Genomic DNA, 17,404 nt, shown 5'->3' with positions numbered 1-17,404 from the left:
GTACATGAGCTCTCTGGCAAGGGAAGTAATTGTTATAAATGAGCATTGCAATTAAAAAATTTTCATTTGAAACTGGAGCTTAATTTTTCAGATGATGTCATTCAACCAGTTTGTTTTTGGTGTCTTTTCCTAGAAGTTATTTATTCTTGAGTGGATATTCTTTTTATACTTTGCCTCATTTAGAGGGCATTCAGGGTGGCTGAGTGGGACTAGATAGTATTAAGTGTTTGATTCTAGGGTCCTCTAAAGAGTTTAAACAACATTTTGTGGGAATTTGTAATAAAATAAAATGCAGATGTATTCATCATTGCCTGGGGGAACTTAGAAGATAAGGTATTGAAGCTGGACCTTGAAGGATGGCTAAGATTTAGGCTTTCGGGGTATGCGTTTGGGAGACCAATCTGTGTGGAGTGAACTTGAAGAAAGAGGAAGCTGTCAATGGTAGTGTGATGGGAGATGGAGCTGGATGGGTGATTTGGGGCTTGAATATTCACCTAAGAGAAATGGACTTTATTGACAGATAATTCTGAGATAGGTATAGTGTCTGACACTCAGAGGTGCTAAACTAATATTTATTGGGTAAATAAATAGGAAGCTTTTTGAGGAAATTAAGCAGGAGAAACAAGGGTAAACACCTAATTACAGGGCATTGTCCCATGTTGATCATCACAACAGCAAGATTTGCTAAATATTAGCCAAGACCCTATTAATGTTTACCTGACATCTATTCCTTCCTAATTCCTACTGCTACCACTTCAACCAGTGCCTTGTAATATTGTAATATTCCTTCTCCCTATTACTTCCAGTCTTTCATCCTCCGAATTATTGAAATGCCTGATTTTCTGATTAGTATGAGTGCTTTGCACATAGGTTTTCACACATTTTTTTCTAATAGGTGAATGAAAGTCGTCACTTAGTGCCTTTTGCAACAGACTGATAGCATGTCAATGAGCCTTCCAAAATCCTGTTACTCAAAAATAGTAATAGGATAATTAGCCTCTTGATTGAGTCTTCCATCTCACCCCATATTAAAGAAATAGTGGCTGGCATTCTCCTCATTTGGATTCCTGAAACTGGATTCTGTTTTTAAATTTCATTGGAGGAGATTTTCTTATAATACTCATTATGTGTTTGCAGTCTTAGGCTAGTGTAATAGTACAATCTAATGACCTGCTTTGAGAGTTTTCTTTAACTCATCCTGGGTAAGTTATTAAATAACTTTTATGTTTTTTTCTTAGATATCTTAATGCAATTCAGACAATGTGTCCACACATTCTTCGCTATTTGACTACAGCAGTCATAACAAACAAGGATGTTCGGAAACGTCGGCAGGTTCTAAAAGACCTAGTTAAAGTTATTCAGCAGGTAAAACTGAAATATATGTTGTTTTTTTTAAAAGTACTTAAGCTTTAGGTTTAACCTCTTTTTCTAAAGACTTAGTTCTTAAGGTAAAAATGTTTCTAAAAATAGGTGAGGAATACATGAAGTTTAGAAAAGAGAAGAGCCTCAAATGCGCTTTTGTTTTCCTTAAGTCCAAGATACACAAGTTGGATGTGGTAGAAATGATTATTACTGTCTGCTAGATGAACACTTAATATACATTATGTATATGTGTTTCTCTTATTGCAAAGAGTGAAGAAAATCTGGAACCTGGAATTGGGGGGTCATTACCTGTATAATTCTAGATGGGTGAACTTTATATACAATACAGTTTCAGTAGACCCCAAATTGGGGGAAAGGTTCAGGCAGCCATGCTGATTGATATTTAGTGAGCTTTTCAGCGAAACCCATAGATTAGAAAAATAACTTAAATATTTATTTAAGAGTGAATTAAATACAAAGAAGTTATTGTCATTCAGTAGGGAAAGAATATCCTTATGCTTGGGAAGTTTATTACTGTTTATTGACTAAGGGAGACTTGGTAGTAGGGGAATTCGAAAGTTTTCAGAATGCTTCTAGGATGAGACTTCAGAGAACTTGGTTTGAAAGACATTATAAGCTTAAAGTGTGGTCTGGAATCAGGATAGGAACAATTGCTTCGAGAAGATGCTAGGTAATTTGGCTAGAAATTAATGGTAAGGAAGGAGAAAACAAGAAGATTGGGATATGCTGGGGCAATCTGCTAAACGCTGTTGAATCAGACTTACCTTGACCATTGACTTATTTTTACAGGAGTCTTACACATATAAAGACCCAATTACAGAATTTGTTGAATGTTTATATGTTAACTTTGACTTCGATGGGGCTCAGAAAAAGCTGAGGGAATGTGAATCAGTAAGTATGAATTTTTACTTATAAACTAACATTGTTCTTAAATTTTTGGATATTGTAATCTTGCACTGTCTTCCTTAAAATAATGAACTAATTATAACAAATATGTTTATTAATCTTAAAAAGGCCTAAATGGCTCATGTTTATTAACCTTAAAATGACTTAAATGGCTTATGTTTATTAATCTTAAAATGGGAATGTGCTAAAGTGATGACTTTTTAAATGTTGTTGCCATGTGTTTATCTCTTTTGTGAGGGGTGTTTGTTAAAACATTGGGGGCAAATTCACAGATATATCCATAATTTCATGTCTTATCTCGAATGAATAAATATTTTTAATATTTCATATGTACAGGCAAGGTCACTTTGAATTGCAGGTAACAACTGTGTTTTTAATTTTGATTCATAGGTGGGCTTATCTTTAGAATATTTCCTATGGTTGTATTTAACATTTGTGATAAACCAGGCAATTCATTGTACTTATGAATTTTATAACGGCAGTGCCTCTTGTTGTTTAGTAGAAATTAAAGTACCTTTAGAACAACTGTGGAAGAGTTAGATTATAGTTGTTTTGATAATTAGTTACAAGTTTTAAGAAACCAAACTAAGAATTCTAACTGCTAAATGTAGTCACATTTACCAGATTCACAAGTTACTAGTCATCAGTTTCATCCTTGGAACTAGAATTTTGGCACAAAATGGGCAATTTGTTGACAAAGATCTTATTTCTCTAAGGAAAAAAATGATTATGCAAATATCCATTCACTGATGATTTTCTTTCTTTTTTATTTTTTTTGAGATGGAGTCTCGCTCTGTCACCCAGGCTGGAGTGCAGTGGCGCGATCTCGGCTCACTGCAAGCTCCGCCTCCCAGGTTCACGACATTCTCCTGCCTCAGCCTCCCAAGTAGCTGGGACTACAGGCGCCCGCCACCTCGCCTGGCTAATTTTTCGCATTTTTAATAGAGATGGGGTTTCACCATGTTAGCCAGGATCGTCTCGATCTCCTGATCTCGTGATTCTCCCGCCTGGGCCTCCCAAAGTGCTGGGATTACAGGCGTCAGCCACCATGCCCGGCCTCCCTGATGATTTTCAAACATTAGATGGAATAGAAAATTAGAATCCAATATGTTAATATGTTATTATCCATATATGTTAATTGGTGTTTTTTTGTAGTCATATGTTGCATTATTAAGGTAAATATTGGCGTATATTTATTATGCTAAGTGTTTAGGTTTTGCTGTTAAGAGACCTAGAGGGCACTTGGTTGCTGTTTTTGAAATTAAAATATTTTTAATTACACCATCTGTGGAATAGTAGCCACCTTTTGCATTCTTTTCCTTTCTAATTTCTAAGTCTACTTAATATTACAGAAATACTCAGGGCTTTAGTCCATTTATAACTATTTTAAATAGTTGGAAGAGATATATTATCTGCAGAGCATTTATGTAGAATAATGGATAGTACCAAACTTTGTTGTCTGAAGGCTACTTTATTACTTAAAGTTATCAGAAACATTGCAGTTTTTAGGTCTTTATCTTGTAGTAGTCTTTTACTACTTATTTAAATCATTAAAGATATGAACACAGTATTCTAGAAAGTGCTGTGGTATAAAACTCATGATATTAGAATGGAAAAATAAAGCAGACAAAGTATTTGATTCACATTTCATCATTAATTTTTGTTGTATTTGTACATATAGGTGCTTGTGAATGACTTCTTCTTGGTGGCTTGTCTTGAGGATTTCATTGAAAATGCCCGTCTCTTCATATTTGAGACTTTCTGTCGCATTCACCAGTGTATCAGCATTAAGTAAGAACACTGATTTGATTTGGATTTTCTACTTTAAAATTCCTGAAAATTTCCATTTATTGTGAATTTACACTTAATAGAATTCCAGTTAATTGGATTTTTATTTCCCTTTGTTTCCGGAAGAACAATGAAACAATTTGATGAAATTACTTAAAAGCCTAACTTTTGCTACAGGCTCAAATAGTTTTAGCTTGAGTGGCGTAATTTTTCAAAATACTAAGTTGAAGACAATATATGATTGTCAGTTACCTTATTGAAGAGTAAATACTGTTGTACCTTTACATAAGGAGAAAAGTGAAGTAAACATTTCTAAAATGGTTTTCAGCAGCAGTACAAAGAAGGAGATACCCACTGAATTGGAAATTCTGTTGAAAGACCACTACATTTGGTAATCCTTTCTGTTTAGTTTGTATGATTTAATTACATATTTGACTTCTCCTATAGTAAACTCCTATGACATCTTAAAATGTTGAAAGATGGAAAAATTATGGTGAATTTTAGTTGTAATTTCCTCTTTTGTGAGAAAATTTTTGGGTAAAAATTGTGAAATGTACATAACCTATTAGAAATAAATTGTACACATGAGAGTTTGAAAAATGACTAGTACCCTTTGGGCACAGAGGAAGTCAAACATAAATGTTTAAAAACCTACTACTTTAGTGTTTGCTTCTGAGGAATTGTCCATAAAACAAATTCTTTTTCTTTAATGCCATTTGTTTTTGCTTAGCCGTACTTGTTTTGCTTAATTTTAGTGGGCTGTCCATTGAAATGGTTGTCCAGAGTTAGAAGTATAGTACAGTCATGGGATTTTTTCCTATGGGAATTGAATCCTTACCTTCACAGTTTTATTAGCACTTTACTATAGCTTGCAGACAGGATTTTTTAAACCTGATTCTCTTACAAATTACATGAAAATTCCTAATAATGTAATTGGTTGTGAAATAAAGAGGTAGGTATATCATATGTGGGGCTCCGGTAGACAGTAGTAACCGAATTCTTGCATTGTTCTTTGTTTTTAAGGTTTGTAAGTAGGGCTTGTGAAAGAGGGATGTTAGTATTTTGGTTTCCTTTATAGAATTTTCTCCATTTCTCGTTAGAATATGGTCATTTGGGTGTTTTTTGGTCCAGGACTGATGTAACTACTACCCCTGTTGTGGGCCTTTTGAAAGCTGACCCTTTTTTTGCATCTTTAGTACCTAGCATACTAACTTTGTAGCACCTAATATGCTTTGTACAGTATAGTGTGAGTATACAATATAAGTATTTGTTAAGTAAATTTCTTTTGTTCTTTGTATTAGTGAACTTGGCATTTTTGTCAGTGATAATGCTTGTCTGCTTTGATGTTTGCTTCCAAGGTGCTATCAATAAGATTTGTTCTAGCTCTTTTCCTTTAACTCTGCAACCATAGATTCATTATTTTCTTTCTTGGGATTTGGTTTGTTATATTTTAACAGGAACATAGATTAAGTATGTGTCCTCCTTACTGAAGAGAGATGTGCAGCTCAAAGAAGTTAATAGAGTGGGCATGTTTCTATATACCTTTATGTGACATTACCTAAGAATTTTTCAAACTTTTCTTCATGTAGATTTTTATTATTTTCTTAATCTCTGTAGTTTTATGCTAGACAAAAATCTACAAAGCATTTTCAAACTAAAATCCTAGTGGCTTTCCAGAGTCCAAAAATATTTTTTTTTCTAGTAGTAGCATTTTCTTTCACTTCAGTTCTTCAGGTTTTTTTTTTTCAATGTGTTACTAAGATGATTAAGAGCACATAGATCAATAATGTGTGTTTTTCTTTTCTTTTTTTTTTTTTTTGGAGACACAGTCCTGTACTGTTGAGTACAGTGGTACGATTTCTGCTCACTGCAACATCTGCCTCCTGGGTTCAAGAGATTCTTGTGCCTCAGCCTCCCAAGTAGCTGAGATTACAGGCATGTGCCACCATGCCCAGCTAATTTTTGTACTTTTAGTAGAGATGGGGTTTCACCATGTTGGCCAGGCTTGTGTTGAACTCCTGGCCTCAAGTGATCTGCCTGCCTTGGCCTCCCAGAGTGCTGGGATTACAGGCGTGAGCCACTTGCACCCAGTGGTTTTTCAAATACTATGGTAGAATTTTCAATCTGAAAGCAATCTTAGGGATCTTATAATCCACAACAGTTACTTTTCAGGTGAAGGACTTTTCAGTAGAATTTTCTGTGGTGATGGAAATGTTTTATATCTGAAAATGTGTTTGTATGTGTTCAGTATGGTATACTTCAAAGATGGCTCACATTTCAAGATCTTGAAGCATGGCTTTCAAATCTCTGTGTGTGTGACAGTGGGACTTATTTTCAAATGCAGTATCATATATATGTATTTATGTATTTTATTTTATTTTTGAGATGGAGTGTCGCTCTGGAAGATATATATATATTTATATATGTATATAAGCAGATTAAAGCAGAACCCATTCACCTTGCCTATCTTACAGCTCTGTTCAGCTTCTCTCCTGACTACTAAGACACCTCTTTGGAACACAATTTTACAAAACACTGACTCAGAACAACTGCATTGTTTTGTAGCCAGGAAATTTAAGGCTCAAGGACATTAAACTAGGTCTTGATAGAGCCTACACTAAAGGTGTCTGACATTCATTGTACTGTACCTCACTGTAAATTCTTTTATATTGTGAACAACTTATATTTTTAGAAATGTCAGGTTTAATTTGTCATTTAGTGTATCAGTTGAGCCAGAGGATAAAGTTGAAAACCCTAAGTCAGCTTAACTCTGTGTTTCAGAATCTTTGTAGAGTTTGTTTTATAAACTCCTTGTAGCTACCCTAAACCTTTGAATCAGATTTATTGAGTAGGCTGTGCTACGATTTGCAGCAGGGCTGCTGTGCTGTATCTTGAGGGTGGTTATTCCGAAGCACAGCCAGAATCCAGAACCACTGCATTAGGTCACCAATTTTTTAGGCATGTGATTACAGCCTACTAAAGTAATGGAGTGAAAAAATCAATAATTCAATACCTTTATTGTATAATGAATTAAGAAGATAAGCTTCTTCGTGTTTTTAAGGATGCTTTAATGGGTTAGAAAGACAGTGGCTGGATAAAAGAAAATACCGTCAGAGTGAACAGGCAGCCTACAGAATGGGAGAAAATTTGTACAATCTACCCATCTAATGAAGGGCTAATATCCAGAATCTGCAAAGAACTTAAACAGATTTACAAGAAAAAATCAAACAACCCCATCAAAAAGTGGGAAAAGGATATGAACAGACACTTCTCAAAAGAAGACATTTATGCAGCCAACAGACACATGAAAAAATGCTCATCATCACTGGCCATCAGAGAAATGCAAATCAGAACCACAATGAGATATCATGTCATACCAGTTAGAATGGTGATCATTAAAAAGTCAGGAAACAACAGGTGCTAGAGAGGATGTGGAGAAATAGGAACACTTTTACACTGTTGGTGGAACTGTAAACTAGTTCAACCATTATGGAAGACAATGTGGTGATACCAGAAATACCATTTGACCCAGCCATCCCATTACTGGGCATATCCCCAAGGATTATAAATCGTGCTGCTATAAAGACACATGCACACGTATGCTTATTGTGGCACTGTTTACAATAGCAAAGACTTGGAATCAACCCAAATGTCCATCAATGATAGACTGGATTAAGAAAATGTGGCACATATACACCGTGGAATACTATGCAGCCATAAAAAAAGGATGATTTCATGTCCTTTGTAGGGACGTGGATTAATCTAGAAACCATCGTTCTGAGCAAACTGTCACAAGGACAGAAAACCAAACACCACATGTTCTCACTCACAGGTGGGAATTGAACAATGAGAACACTTGGACAGAGGGTGGGGAACATCACACACCGGGGCCTGTCGTGAGGTTGGGGGAGGAGGGAGGGATAGCATTATGAGATACACCTAATGTAAACAACAAGTTAACAGGTGCAGCACACCAACATGGCACATGTATACATATGTAACAGACCTGCACGTTGTACACATGTACCTTAGAACTTAAAGTATAATTAAAAAAAAAAAAAAGAGAAGAAAGACAGTGGCTGGAAATAATAAGTATTTATGTTGGGATTTTATAAATACAGCAAACATTTTAATTTGGACTTCAAGGATTTGTAATCCATGATAATGACCAACAGAGCTAAAAACTACCTTTAAACAATATACAGGAAAAAAAGATACTTTTAATCTAGAGGTTTTAAACCTAGTTGTACATTGAAATCATCTGGAGAAGTAAAACAACAAGAATTTAAGCTTAAAAATAATAGATTTCCTGCTTTTATCCCAGACCTTCTGAATCGAAATCTCTGCAATGTAGGCATTGAGAATCTGGTATTAAAGCTTCTCAACTGATGATTTTGCAGTCAGCCTTGGGGAATCATTGCTGTAAATGAGTGATTTGATAGTACTGACAGCATATTAGAATCAAATGGGAAACTGTAAAAAGTAATAAACAGAAATACTAGATGACTGAGCCTAACCATTAAAATCATTTTCTGGAGGCAGACCCCAGAGACTGTGTTTTGAAAAAGGTCCTCTAAGTGACTTTGATGCAAGATCTGGCTTTAAAAAAAAAGATTAAACTGTTTATTTCGAGATGATTATGTATCAGTTGTACGAAATGATAAAAAGACCCCCTGTGTCCTTTACTCAGTTTCTCCCATTAGTAACATCTTGCAAAACCACAGTAAAATATAGCAGCCAAGATGTTGATGTTGATACATTCAAAATATAGAATATTTCTATCACAAGGATCCTTCAAGCCGCTCTTTTATAGTGGTACCCCCTTCCCTGCCACCCTCTCCCTAATTTCTGGCAACTACTCATTTGTTCTCCGTTCCTGTATTTTTATTACTTCGAGAATAAGCAAAACTTTTCTAAACGTTAGTGTTCAGCTTCCTAAACAGCAAATATGCTATGTATCATGATTAAGGTATAATTAATTAATAGCGACCTACCTAGTAGTACAACTCTCCAAAGAAAACATTACAGATGTTAATGAGTGCCTCTTGGCCAAACACAGGGTAGTAGAAAGTAGTGAGTACTCTTTCAAAGAGCTTAAAACCAGAGGAAGAAGCAGATATTAAATAAGTGGACAAATATAAAATTACGAATTATTGAAAATATTTGTAATTTTGGGAAATTTCAAAATTTCATACGTGAAATTACACATTATTAAAAATATGTCCATATCAGTCTCTCTAGTCACTCTGCATTGGAGAACAATGGGAAGAAAATTAGATAGGGTCAGTGAATCCTGATAACTCTCTACATGGAATATCTTTAAGGCCCAAACTAGACTTTTTTCCACTGAATACTAACTATGGCAAATTATTCCATTCACTAGTTTATGCTGGCTTGTTTTTGCCTCTAATTAGTTTAAAGTTATTTGATGTTCTGTCTTTTGAGGGAGGGGAAAGGATATCTTCTTTTTCTTCCACCAAAGGACACATTTCAAATGCTGAAAATAGTATTATAAAACCCATAATTGTTTATTAAATAACTCTTTCCATTTGTAATTTGGAACATTCTCGTTAATAGATTTCCTGACTAAATACCTGTAAGCACATGTGATAGCTTTATAAAAATGTATATTAAAAATGTTTTATATGTTTCTATACAACCTTATTGATCTGTAGGATAAGCTACAGATCTGTTTACCATAAAGTATGCAACATCTGTCAAAAAAGATTACTGTGTTGGGGTTTAATTTAGTATAGCTGAATTGTTTTATCAGCTACGGTATGTGTCTGAAATTTAAAAGCTGTTGTAAAATAATTCTTAGACCAGTTTTCAATTGTAGATAAAAACAAAGTATGGAAGTAATATTTTGAATATGTATGATAAACATGTTGGAGCATACATTAATATAATTTCCCATTGGGGGTTACTTTAAGTTTTGAAGTTATTCTACTTTGCTTATTTTATTAAGTTATATTTTAGGTCTTAATATTTTTCTTAAAGTTCTTATAACCACATAATAATTTACATTTAGAATGTAAATGTATGGAGATAGTTTCAAAGGCCATTATCATTGCATTTCTGCATTATCAATAAGGTTCAGTTATTTATAAGATTATAAAGAGATATTGGAAAGTTCAGTGAGGATTTTCAGTTTTCACGTAAGGATTTAGCATTTCTCAGTTTTCTCCTGTTTTCTTTGTCCTATTTCCTCCCAATCATACAGTTAAACATAGTTTACACTTAACACTGATTCTTTAATTAGTTGTCTTAAACTAATTAGAGAAGACTTGGAGTACTTTTCTTTGGATATGCTGACTAGTTGGCCAACAGACTTCAGTGAAAACTAGACCAGAGGTTTCTATATTCGAATGGTTAAATCAACAGTATTTTGAAATAAATTGTGCCTATCAGATAAAATTTGGAAAGCCAGGTTATTCAAAGAGGTAATTAATAAGACAGGTGAAATATAGGACCTCCAGGTCCTTACTTTTCCAAGTCTTCGTTAAGATGAGAGGGTGGCGGAAAATGGTGACTGGGAGGGTTCAGAAAAGGAAGACCATTTAAATGATTAGGCACTGAAAACCTGACAGAAAATCTAGAGTTGATACAACCCTAATCGGTTCCCTAAATTAAGACTTATATATCTTGTGTCCTTAAGTGGGATCTCTGGTATTTTTTTAACTTCCTGGAAACAAGATATTTCATTTTGTGCTAGAAGCATGAACATGTTTAATTAAATTGAACTGAGAATGAAAGATTTTTTTTTGCTTTGTCTTTTGAAATAGCACTTAAGAATTCTGTGCATATCTTATTTAACATATTCGATATTGTGTTTTGTGTGTGTGTCGGTGGAACAGCAGAGCTAGTTAGGTTAAAGATATTTATAAGGGATTTACAGAACATATTTAAATATCTACCTTAAGCTGCCTGCAGACAAGATTGAGATTTTTAGTGTAATCTAAATAATCTAGAAATGTGAGTGTTTAAAATCTGGATTGGACTAGATATTTTTCTCAGAAATTCTGCATTTTGATGGATTTTGTCTTTTAGTTTATTGACGAATTATTTTCAATAACATGAGGTAGCATATTCTGGGATAGGTTAAGCCAACTTTTTGTCTTTTTAAAAATGGTTTTATTTCTCCATAGCCACTAGACCACCAGGGACAGCTTTTTATCTTCTGAGCTTTGATAGGATATTACACTTTTATTTTAAAATCTGTACTATTCTGCATAAAATTGCTGGATTGGAAAAGAATTGTAGACCTTGATGATTTCTATTAGTCCTTTTTTTCCTTTTTTTTTTTTCTTTGCTTTTTGTAGAGACAGGGTCTTGCTATGTTGCCCAAGCTGGTCTCAAATTCCTGGGCTCAAGCAGTCCTCCTTCCTTGGCCTCCCAAAGTGCTGGGATTACAGTCTTGTTAATCATTTGGTTTCTTTTACTGTGTGCATTTTCATGTTACTTAAACTAGATTATTTCCACATTCTTTAATTCAGTCACAGTGGTCATCGGTAGCTTAGATAAACTGAGATGCCATCAATAATTTACTAGTATTCCTTGGGCCTTATTTTAGGTTTTTCTTTGACTTGATTCACTTTGAAAAGTAAAGATCAACAAATAAAAGATCAACAAGCACAGTGCAAACAAAGATCCACAAAATAAGATATGGCTTAGAGCATGCAGGCATTTATGGATCTTGATGCCTGATGCAAAATTAACACCAGCTATGTTGGAATGAGACTTAGAATATGGATGTAAAGAAAGAGAGAGGGATAGAGAATTCTAGTTAGTTATTGCATAAGATGGAATTTTATTTTATAGAAGCACAGAATCTTGTTCTGTCACCAAAGCTGAAGTACAGTGGTGTAATCGTAGCTTACTGCAATCTCAAACTACTGGGCTCAAATGTTACTCAGACCTTAGCCTCTGAAGTATCTGGGACTATAGGTGCAGGCTACCGTGCCTGTGTGTGTGTGTGTGTGTCCCACTATGCATGTGTGTGTGTGTCCCACTATGTGTGTGTGTGCACACGTGTGCACAGAATCTCGCTTCATTTTTCAGACTGATCTCAAACTTCTGGCCTCAGCCTCCCAAAGTGTTGGGATTATAGGTATGAGCCACCACATCCAGCCTACAGTGAAATTTTCGTTCTATGGTCTTAAAAATCTAAGATTAAATAGCATTTCCTTAGGTAAGCTGTTCCCCAAATCTCCAGATTAGAACTGGTAGACCTTTTTGGATTTCACATACATAGCTCCTTCCACTTTTTCTTTTTTCTTTCTTTTTCTTTTTTTTTTTTTTTTTTTTGACACGGAGGTCTCACTTTGTTGCCCATGCTGGGCAACAGTGATGCCATCTCAGCTCACTGTAACCTCTGCCTCCCAAGATCAAGCGATGTTCAAGTCAAGACCCCCTTGACTTAAACTCTGTAAAGGCTGGCAACAGAGGATGTTTTGCCAACAGCATCTAACACGGTTTATATTTTGTTGAGTGAATGTCAGTGAAGGAAAAGGATTGGTTTGGTTTGGCTGAAATGTTATATTTATGAAGGAGAATAATGGGAACTTGGAAAGTTAAAAGTGTTGAAAGGAATATGGAAATAAACTGGGTATAGTAGTCTCCCTTTATCCAAGGGGATATGTTCCAAGACCCCCAGAGGATGCTTGAAACTGCAGGTAGTACCAAACCCAATACATACTAGGTTTTTCCCTGTGCACATGTAACTATGATAAAGTTTCATTTATAAGTTGAGCACAGTAAAAGATTAACAACAATAATAATGAATTTGTAACAATATGCTAGCATCACTACTCTTGTACTTTGGGGCCATTACTAGGTAAAATAATGGTTCCTTGAACATAAGCACTGTGATATCAGGGTGCTTGATCTGATAGCTGGGATAGCTACTATGTAACTGATGGGCGGGTAGCGTATACAGTGTTGATATGCAGGACAAAGGGATGATTCAAGTCCTGGGTGAGGCATTAGGACAATACAGGATATCATCATGCTAGCCCGAACAGTGTACAATTTAAAGCTTATCAATTGCTTATTTCTGGAGTTTTCTATTTAATATTTTCAGACTGAAATTGACTGCTGATAACAGAAAACACAGAAAGTGGAACTACAGATAAGTGGGAACTACTGTAGTTGGGTTGTAGAACTAACCTGCCAGCTATGTAAGATAGATGGAAGAGACTCAAGAGGTAAAGTAGTTAGAAAACTAAGAAATAGTAATGGAGCCTGAACTAGGGTAGTGACTAGAATGGGAATCAATCAGACAGTAGATATTTATTGTGTCCTGTGTATGAGGCATTGTGCTGCTAATTGGTAGACATAACGGCAATGAACGAGGAGGATACGGTGCTTGCACTTTGGTTACATGTACACAGTCTACCTTGGAGACAGATATTCGGTAAAACAACTGTAGCAAAAATAGGTGCTATGAAAGCACCCAACTGATGTATCACAGTTGGGAGAGGTGTCTTAGAAGGCTTATGAGGGTCTTATTTTAGCTGAGACCTGATAGCTTCCATGAGGATAAAAGACAGTGTATAAACACACATATATACATGCATGTATACTACATACTCTTAAATATTTTACATGCATATGTAGGTACTCTTCCATCAGCTGAACTGACTTAACCTACTTACTAAGACTGGTGTGTTTTTAATTCTGATAAATTAAGCACTGCAATGGCCCTCTTCAACCTGATCATAAAATTGGAAAAATACAAAATGCAGATTGATTGATATCAAATAGTATTTTAGATCAAGATCTTCATGGTCTGGTGCACTCCCTCCATCTCTTTTATCTGAAATTCAATGTCTATATATATAGACATATACACACACACACTATATATAGTATATAGCTCCAGAGAGTGCCCCCACAGTTTATAGCACAAACATACACAATGCCCCTCAGTTTTATTTATGTTTTTCCTGAGATTATACTTATTACTGATGCTCCTTATAGTAGGTTTACTTTTTTAAAAATTTTATTTCAATAGCTTTTGGGGTACATGTGGTTTTTTTTTGTTGTATGGATGAATAATATAGTGGTGAATTCTGAGATTTTAGCTCATAGCTTAGCTCCCACTTATAAATGAGAACATAAGATTTTTGGTTTTCCACTCCTGCATTATTTCACTTAGAATAATGGCCTCCAGTTTCATCCAAGTTGCTGCAAAAGACATTATTTTCTTCCTTTTAGTGGCTGAGTAGTATTCCATGGTTTATATATACCAGATTTACTTTATCCACTCATTAGTTGACGGGCACTTAGGTTGGTTCCTAAGTGAATTGTGAATTGTGCTGCTATAAATATATCTGTGCAAGTGTCTTTTTCATATGTCTTCTTTATACAAAGAAAGCTTTATACAAAGGTTTCCTTTGTATAACCATTATATAGTTGTCCCTTGGTATCCTTGGGAGACTGGTTTTAGGACCTTCCTGGATGCCAAAATTCAGATTCTCAAGTGTCTTAAATGAAATGGGGTGATATTTTCATATAACCTACGCGTATTATCCCATATACTTTCAGTCATCTCTGGGTTACTGTTAAAAATGTAAATGCTATGTAAATAGGTGTTATACTGTGTTGGTTTTTCATTTGTATTATTTTTGTATTCTTTTTTATTGTTTGTTTTTTCCCAAATATTTTCTATCCATGGTTTGCTGAATCTGAGGATGTGGGACCTGTGGATATGGAGGGCTGACTTTTAATATACCCTGATATAGAGGGAACATCATAAAACCTTTTTCTCGCTTAGATCATTACTTGTTGAGCAGCTGGTAAATATAAAGTACTGTTCTAGAAGCTGAAGGATTTCCATAAATGCAGAATGTTACCCTACCCTCAAGGATTTTACAGTCCAGTTGGTGAATGGAATAGGTCGTGCGTAGTACAAGTCAATAGGCACAAACACATGAACAAATCAGACAGTAGGGGTCATGGTATATAAGAGAAAGGTGATCCAGAAATACCAAAAAGTCTCTGTGCAGAGTATGAGTCAACACTGTGTACATAAAACTAAGTTTTTAGGCCCAGTTAATTAACATTGCTGTTTTTACTTTTTCATTAGCATGTTGGCAGATAAATTGAACATGACTCCAGAAGAAGCTGAAAGGTGGATTGTAAATTTGATTAGAAATGCAAGACTGGATGCCAAGATTGATTCTAAATTAGTGAGTATTATGTTAGCTATGCTACATACTATCAGTTCTTGATTATACTTTTGGGAATTCTTAACTAGGACATTTTATTACCTCCTTTAATAATTTATTTTGTTTTAATGTAAAACATTTCTTTGAAGGCAACAAAAGCCTCCTATTTTTTTTCTTACTTGGTAAATATTGTCATCTCTATATAGTGCATTAAAATATGTGCAAAGGTTATGTCATGCTTATTATTCACCTGAGAAACTCCGTCATTTACATTATGGGATCAATTTCCCTGTGTTTCCTTTTAGGGTCATGTGGTTATGGGTAACAATGCAGTCTCACCCTATCAGCAAGTGATTGAAAAGACCAAAAGCCTTTCTTTTAGAAGCCAGATGTTGGCCATGAATATTGAGAAGAAACTTAATCAGAATAGCAGGTCAGAGGTAAGAACCACACATTTTCTATTCTGTCTGGGATTTAGCAACCGTGTAATTGTTACATGAAGTTTGGAAGTGTATTGATATGAGTTGTAGCTGATTTTGTTTTTCTCTTTAAAGATATGAACATTTTAAGAAATTACTAAACAAATGAATTTTTTCTTAGATGCATTATTGTGTTCCTAGTTTATTATAAGTATTTTTCTTTTGCTTTGACTCTTCAAAAAGAAATTGTGTTCCTAGTTTATTATAACTATTTTTCTTTTGCTTTGACTCTTCCTGTGTGACTTCATTAACTCATTTCCTCAGGGTTTTCAACACATCATTTTGATACTGGCAGATGATAACTTACATGTGTAGCCCTCTTTCAAGTGTTCGAAATGTGTATTCCTTCTAAATCTAAAGAAATAGTTCTGTAAAAATGTTGATCTTATTATATGTATTAGTGCTGATCTTATACAAATGTCATTATCTTTCATCTGATATTCACATCAAAAATTAATCTCCCATTTTGGGAGATTAATTCTGCATGTTAGCAATTGAAGAAACTTGAATGGCCTTATAATTTTGGAATCCTAAACTATGTTGTTTACACATTATGATTATGTGTAACTGGAGGGTAGGAAGTCATTAGGAAACAGTTGTGGGATATGCAGAAACCCTATTTGATTGAAGTTTTAGGAACAAATTTGTGTCCGTGGAATAGTCCTTTAGTTCAAAAGGGAAGGATGCATTAGAATTTGAATTGCATATTTTAACCAAGTTTAGAATAACTGAGCCTAGAAAATAACTTTCATATGATGTTTTTTTCTGTATGCTTCAGGATTAATTTGTGTTGTTTATTGTTCCAGTATTAATGATACCGTTATTGCTATACATTTTAATTGGCCATATACTATACCAGATAATAATTTTGATGTTTGTTTTTTTCCTAAGTGGGACATCTGACATCTAGTAATTGCAGGAGTTAAGATCTTAGAATGGTTTGGCAAGAGTAGTGCTAAAGTAAATGCTGTGTCACTTTCTTGTATGTTAGTTTTTTTCCGAAAGTATTTTCTTTTCACTCTGTTGATTTCTTTTTGCATATTTTAGGCTCCTAATTGGGCAACTCAAGATTCTGGCTTCTACTGAAGAACCATAAAGAAAAGATGGAAAAAAAAAAAAGAAAAGAAAGATGAAATAATAAAACTATTATATAAAGGGTGACTTACATTTTGGAAACAACATATTGAGTATACATTTTGAAGAATTGGAATAAAATTGACTGATTCATTTTATCTTGCTGTCAATTTTCTTGCATGTGCAAGTTTGTGTTTTTTTAACTTTCTTTTTTGGAATAATTACATTCGGAGGAAGTTGCAAAATTAGTACAGAGAAGTCCATGTAGGCTGAACCCTATTTCCGTCAATTTTTTCACTTTATGTTACTGTGGTACAGTATCAAAACCAGGATGTTGACATTGGTACAGTATGTACATGAATAGCTCCCTATCATTTTATCATGTGTAGATTTGTGTAACCATCACTGCAACCAAGATAGAGAACTATCATCATCATCTCCCTCATGCTACGTTTTTGTAAGCCATACCTACTCCCAACCAGCTCTAACCCTAGGAACCACTAATCTGTTCCTCATCACTGTATTTTGTCATTATGAGAATGTTATATAAATGGAATTACATAATACACAACCTTTGAGATAAGCTTTTTTTCATTCATCACA

General features: G+C 34.6%; 1 protein-coding gene across 4 annotated transcripts in view; it reads left to right on the top strand.

Moving 5' to 3' along the window:
• The window catches only part of EIF3E (eukaryotic translation initiation factor 3 subunit E), a 243,383-nt gene extending 226,424 nt beyond the window's left edge, over window positions 1–16,959 (top strand). For all 4 annotated transcript variants that reach the window (XM_009213484.1, XM_003903068.3, XM_021942561.1 and 1 more), the window contains 6 exons: window positions 1,239–1,365; window positions 2,173–2,274; window positions 3,971–4,080; window positions 15,167–15,269; window positions 15,554–15,688; window positions 16,775–16,959. In XM_009213484.1, coding sequence (XP_009211748.1) covers window positions 1,239–1,365; window positions 2,173–2,274; window positions 3,971–4,080; window positions 15,167–15,269; window positions 15,554–15,688; window positions 16,775–16,813 — 616 coding nt within the window. In that variant the 3' untranslated portion in view covers window positions 16,814–16,959. The remainder of the gene's footprint in view (window positions 1–1,238; window positions 1,366–2,172; window positions 2,275–3,970; window positions 4,081–15,166; window positions 15,270–15,553; window positions 15,689–16,774) is intronic.
• The last annotated feature ends 445 nt before the right edge of the window (window positions 16,960–17,404 follow it).

This window comes from Papio anubis, chromosome 8, assembly GCF_008728515.1.
Source record: "Papio anubis isolate 15944 chromosome 8, Panubis1.0, whole genome shotgun sequence".
NCBI classification, from domain to species: Eukaryota; Metazoa; Chordata; class Mammalia; order Primates; family Cercopithecidae; genus Papio; species Papio anubis.
Note: the sequence above shows the minus strand (reverse complement) of the source record. Positions and strands in the feature narration are given on the sequence as shown.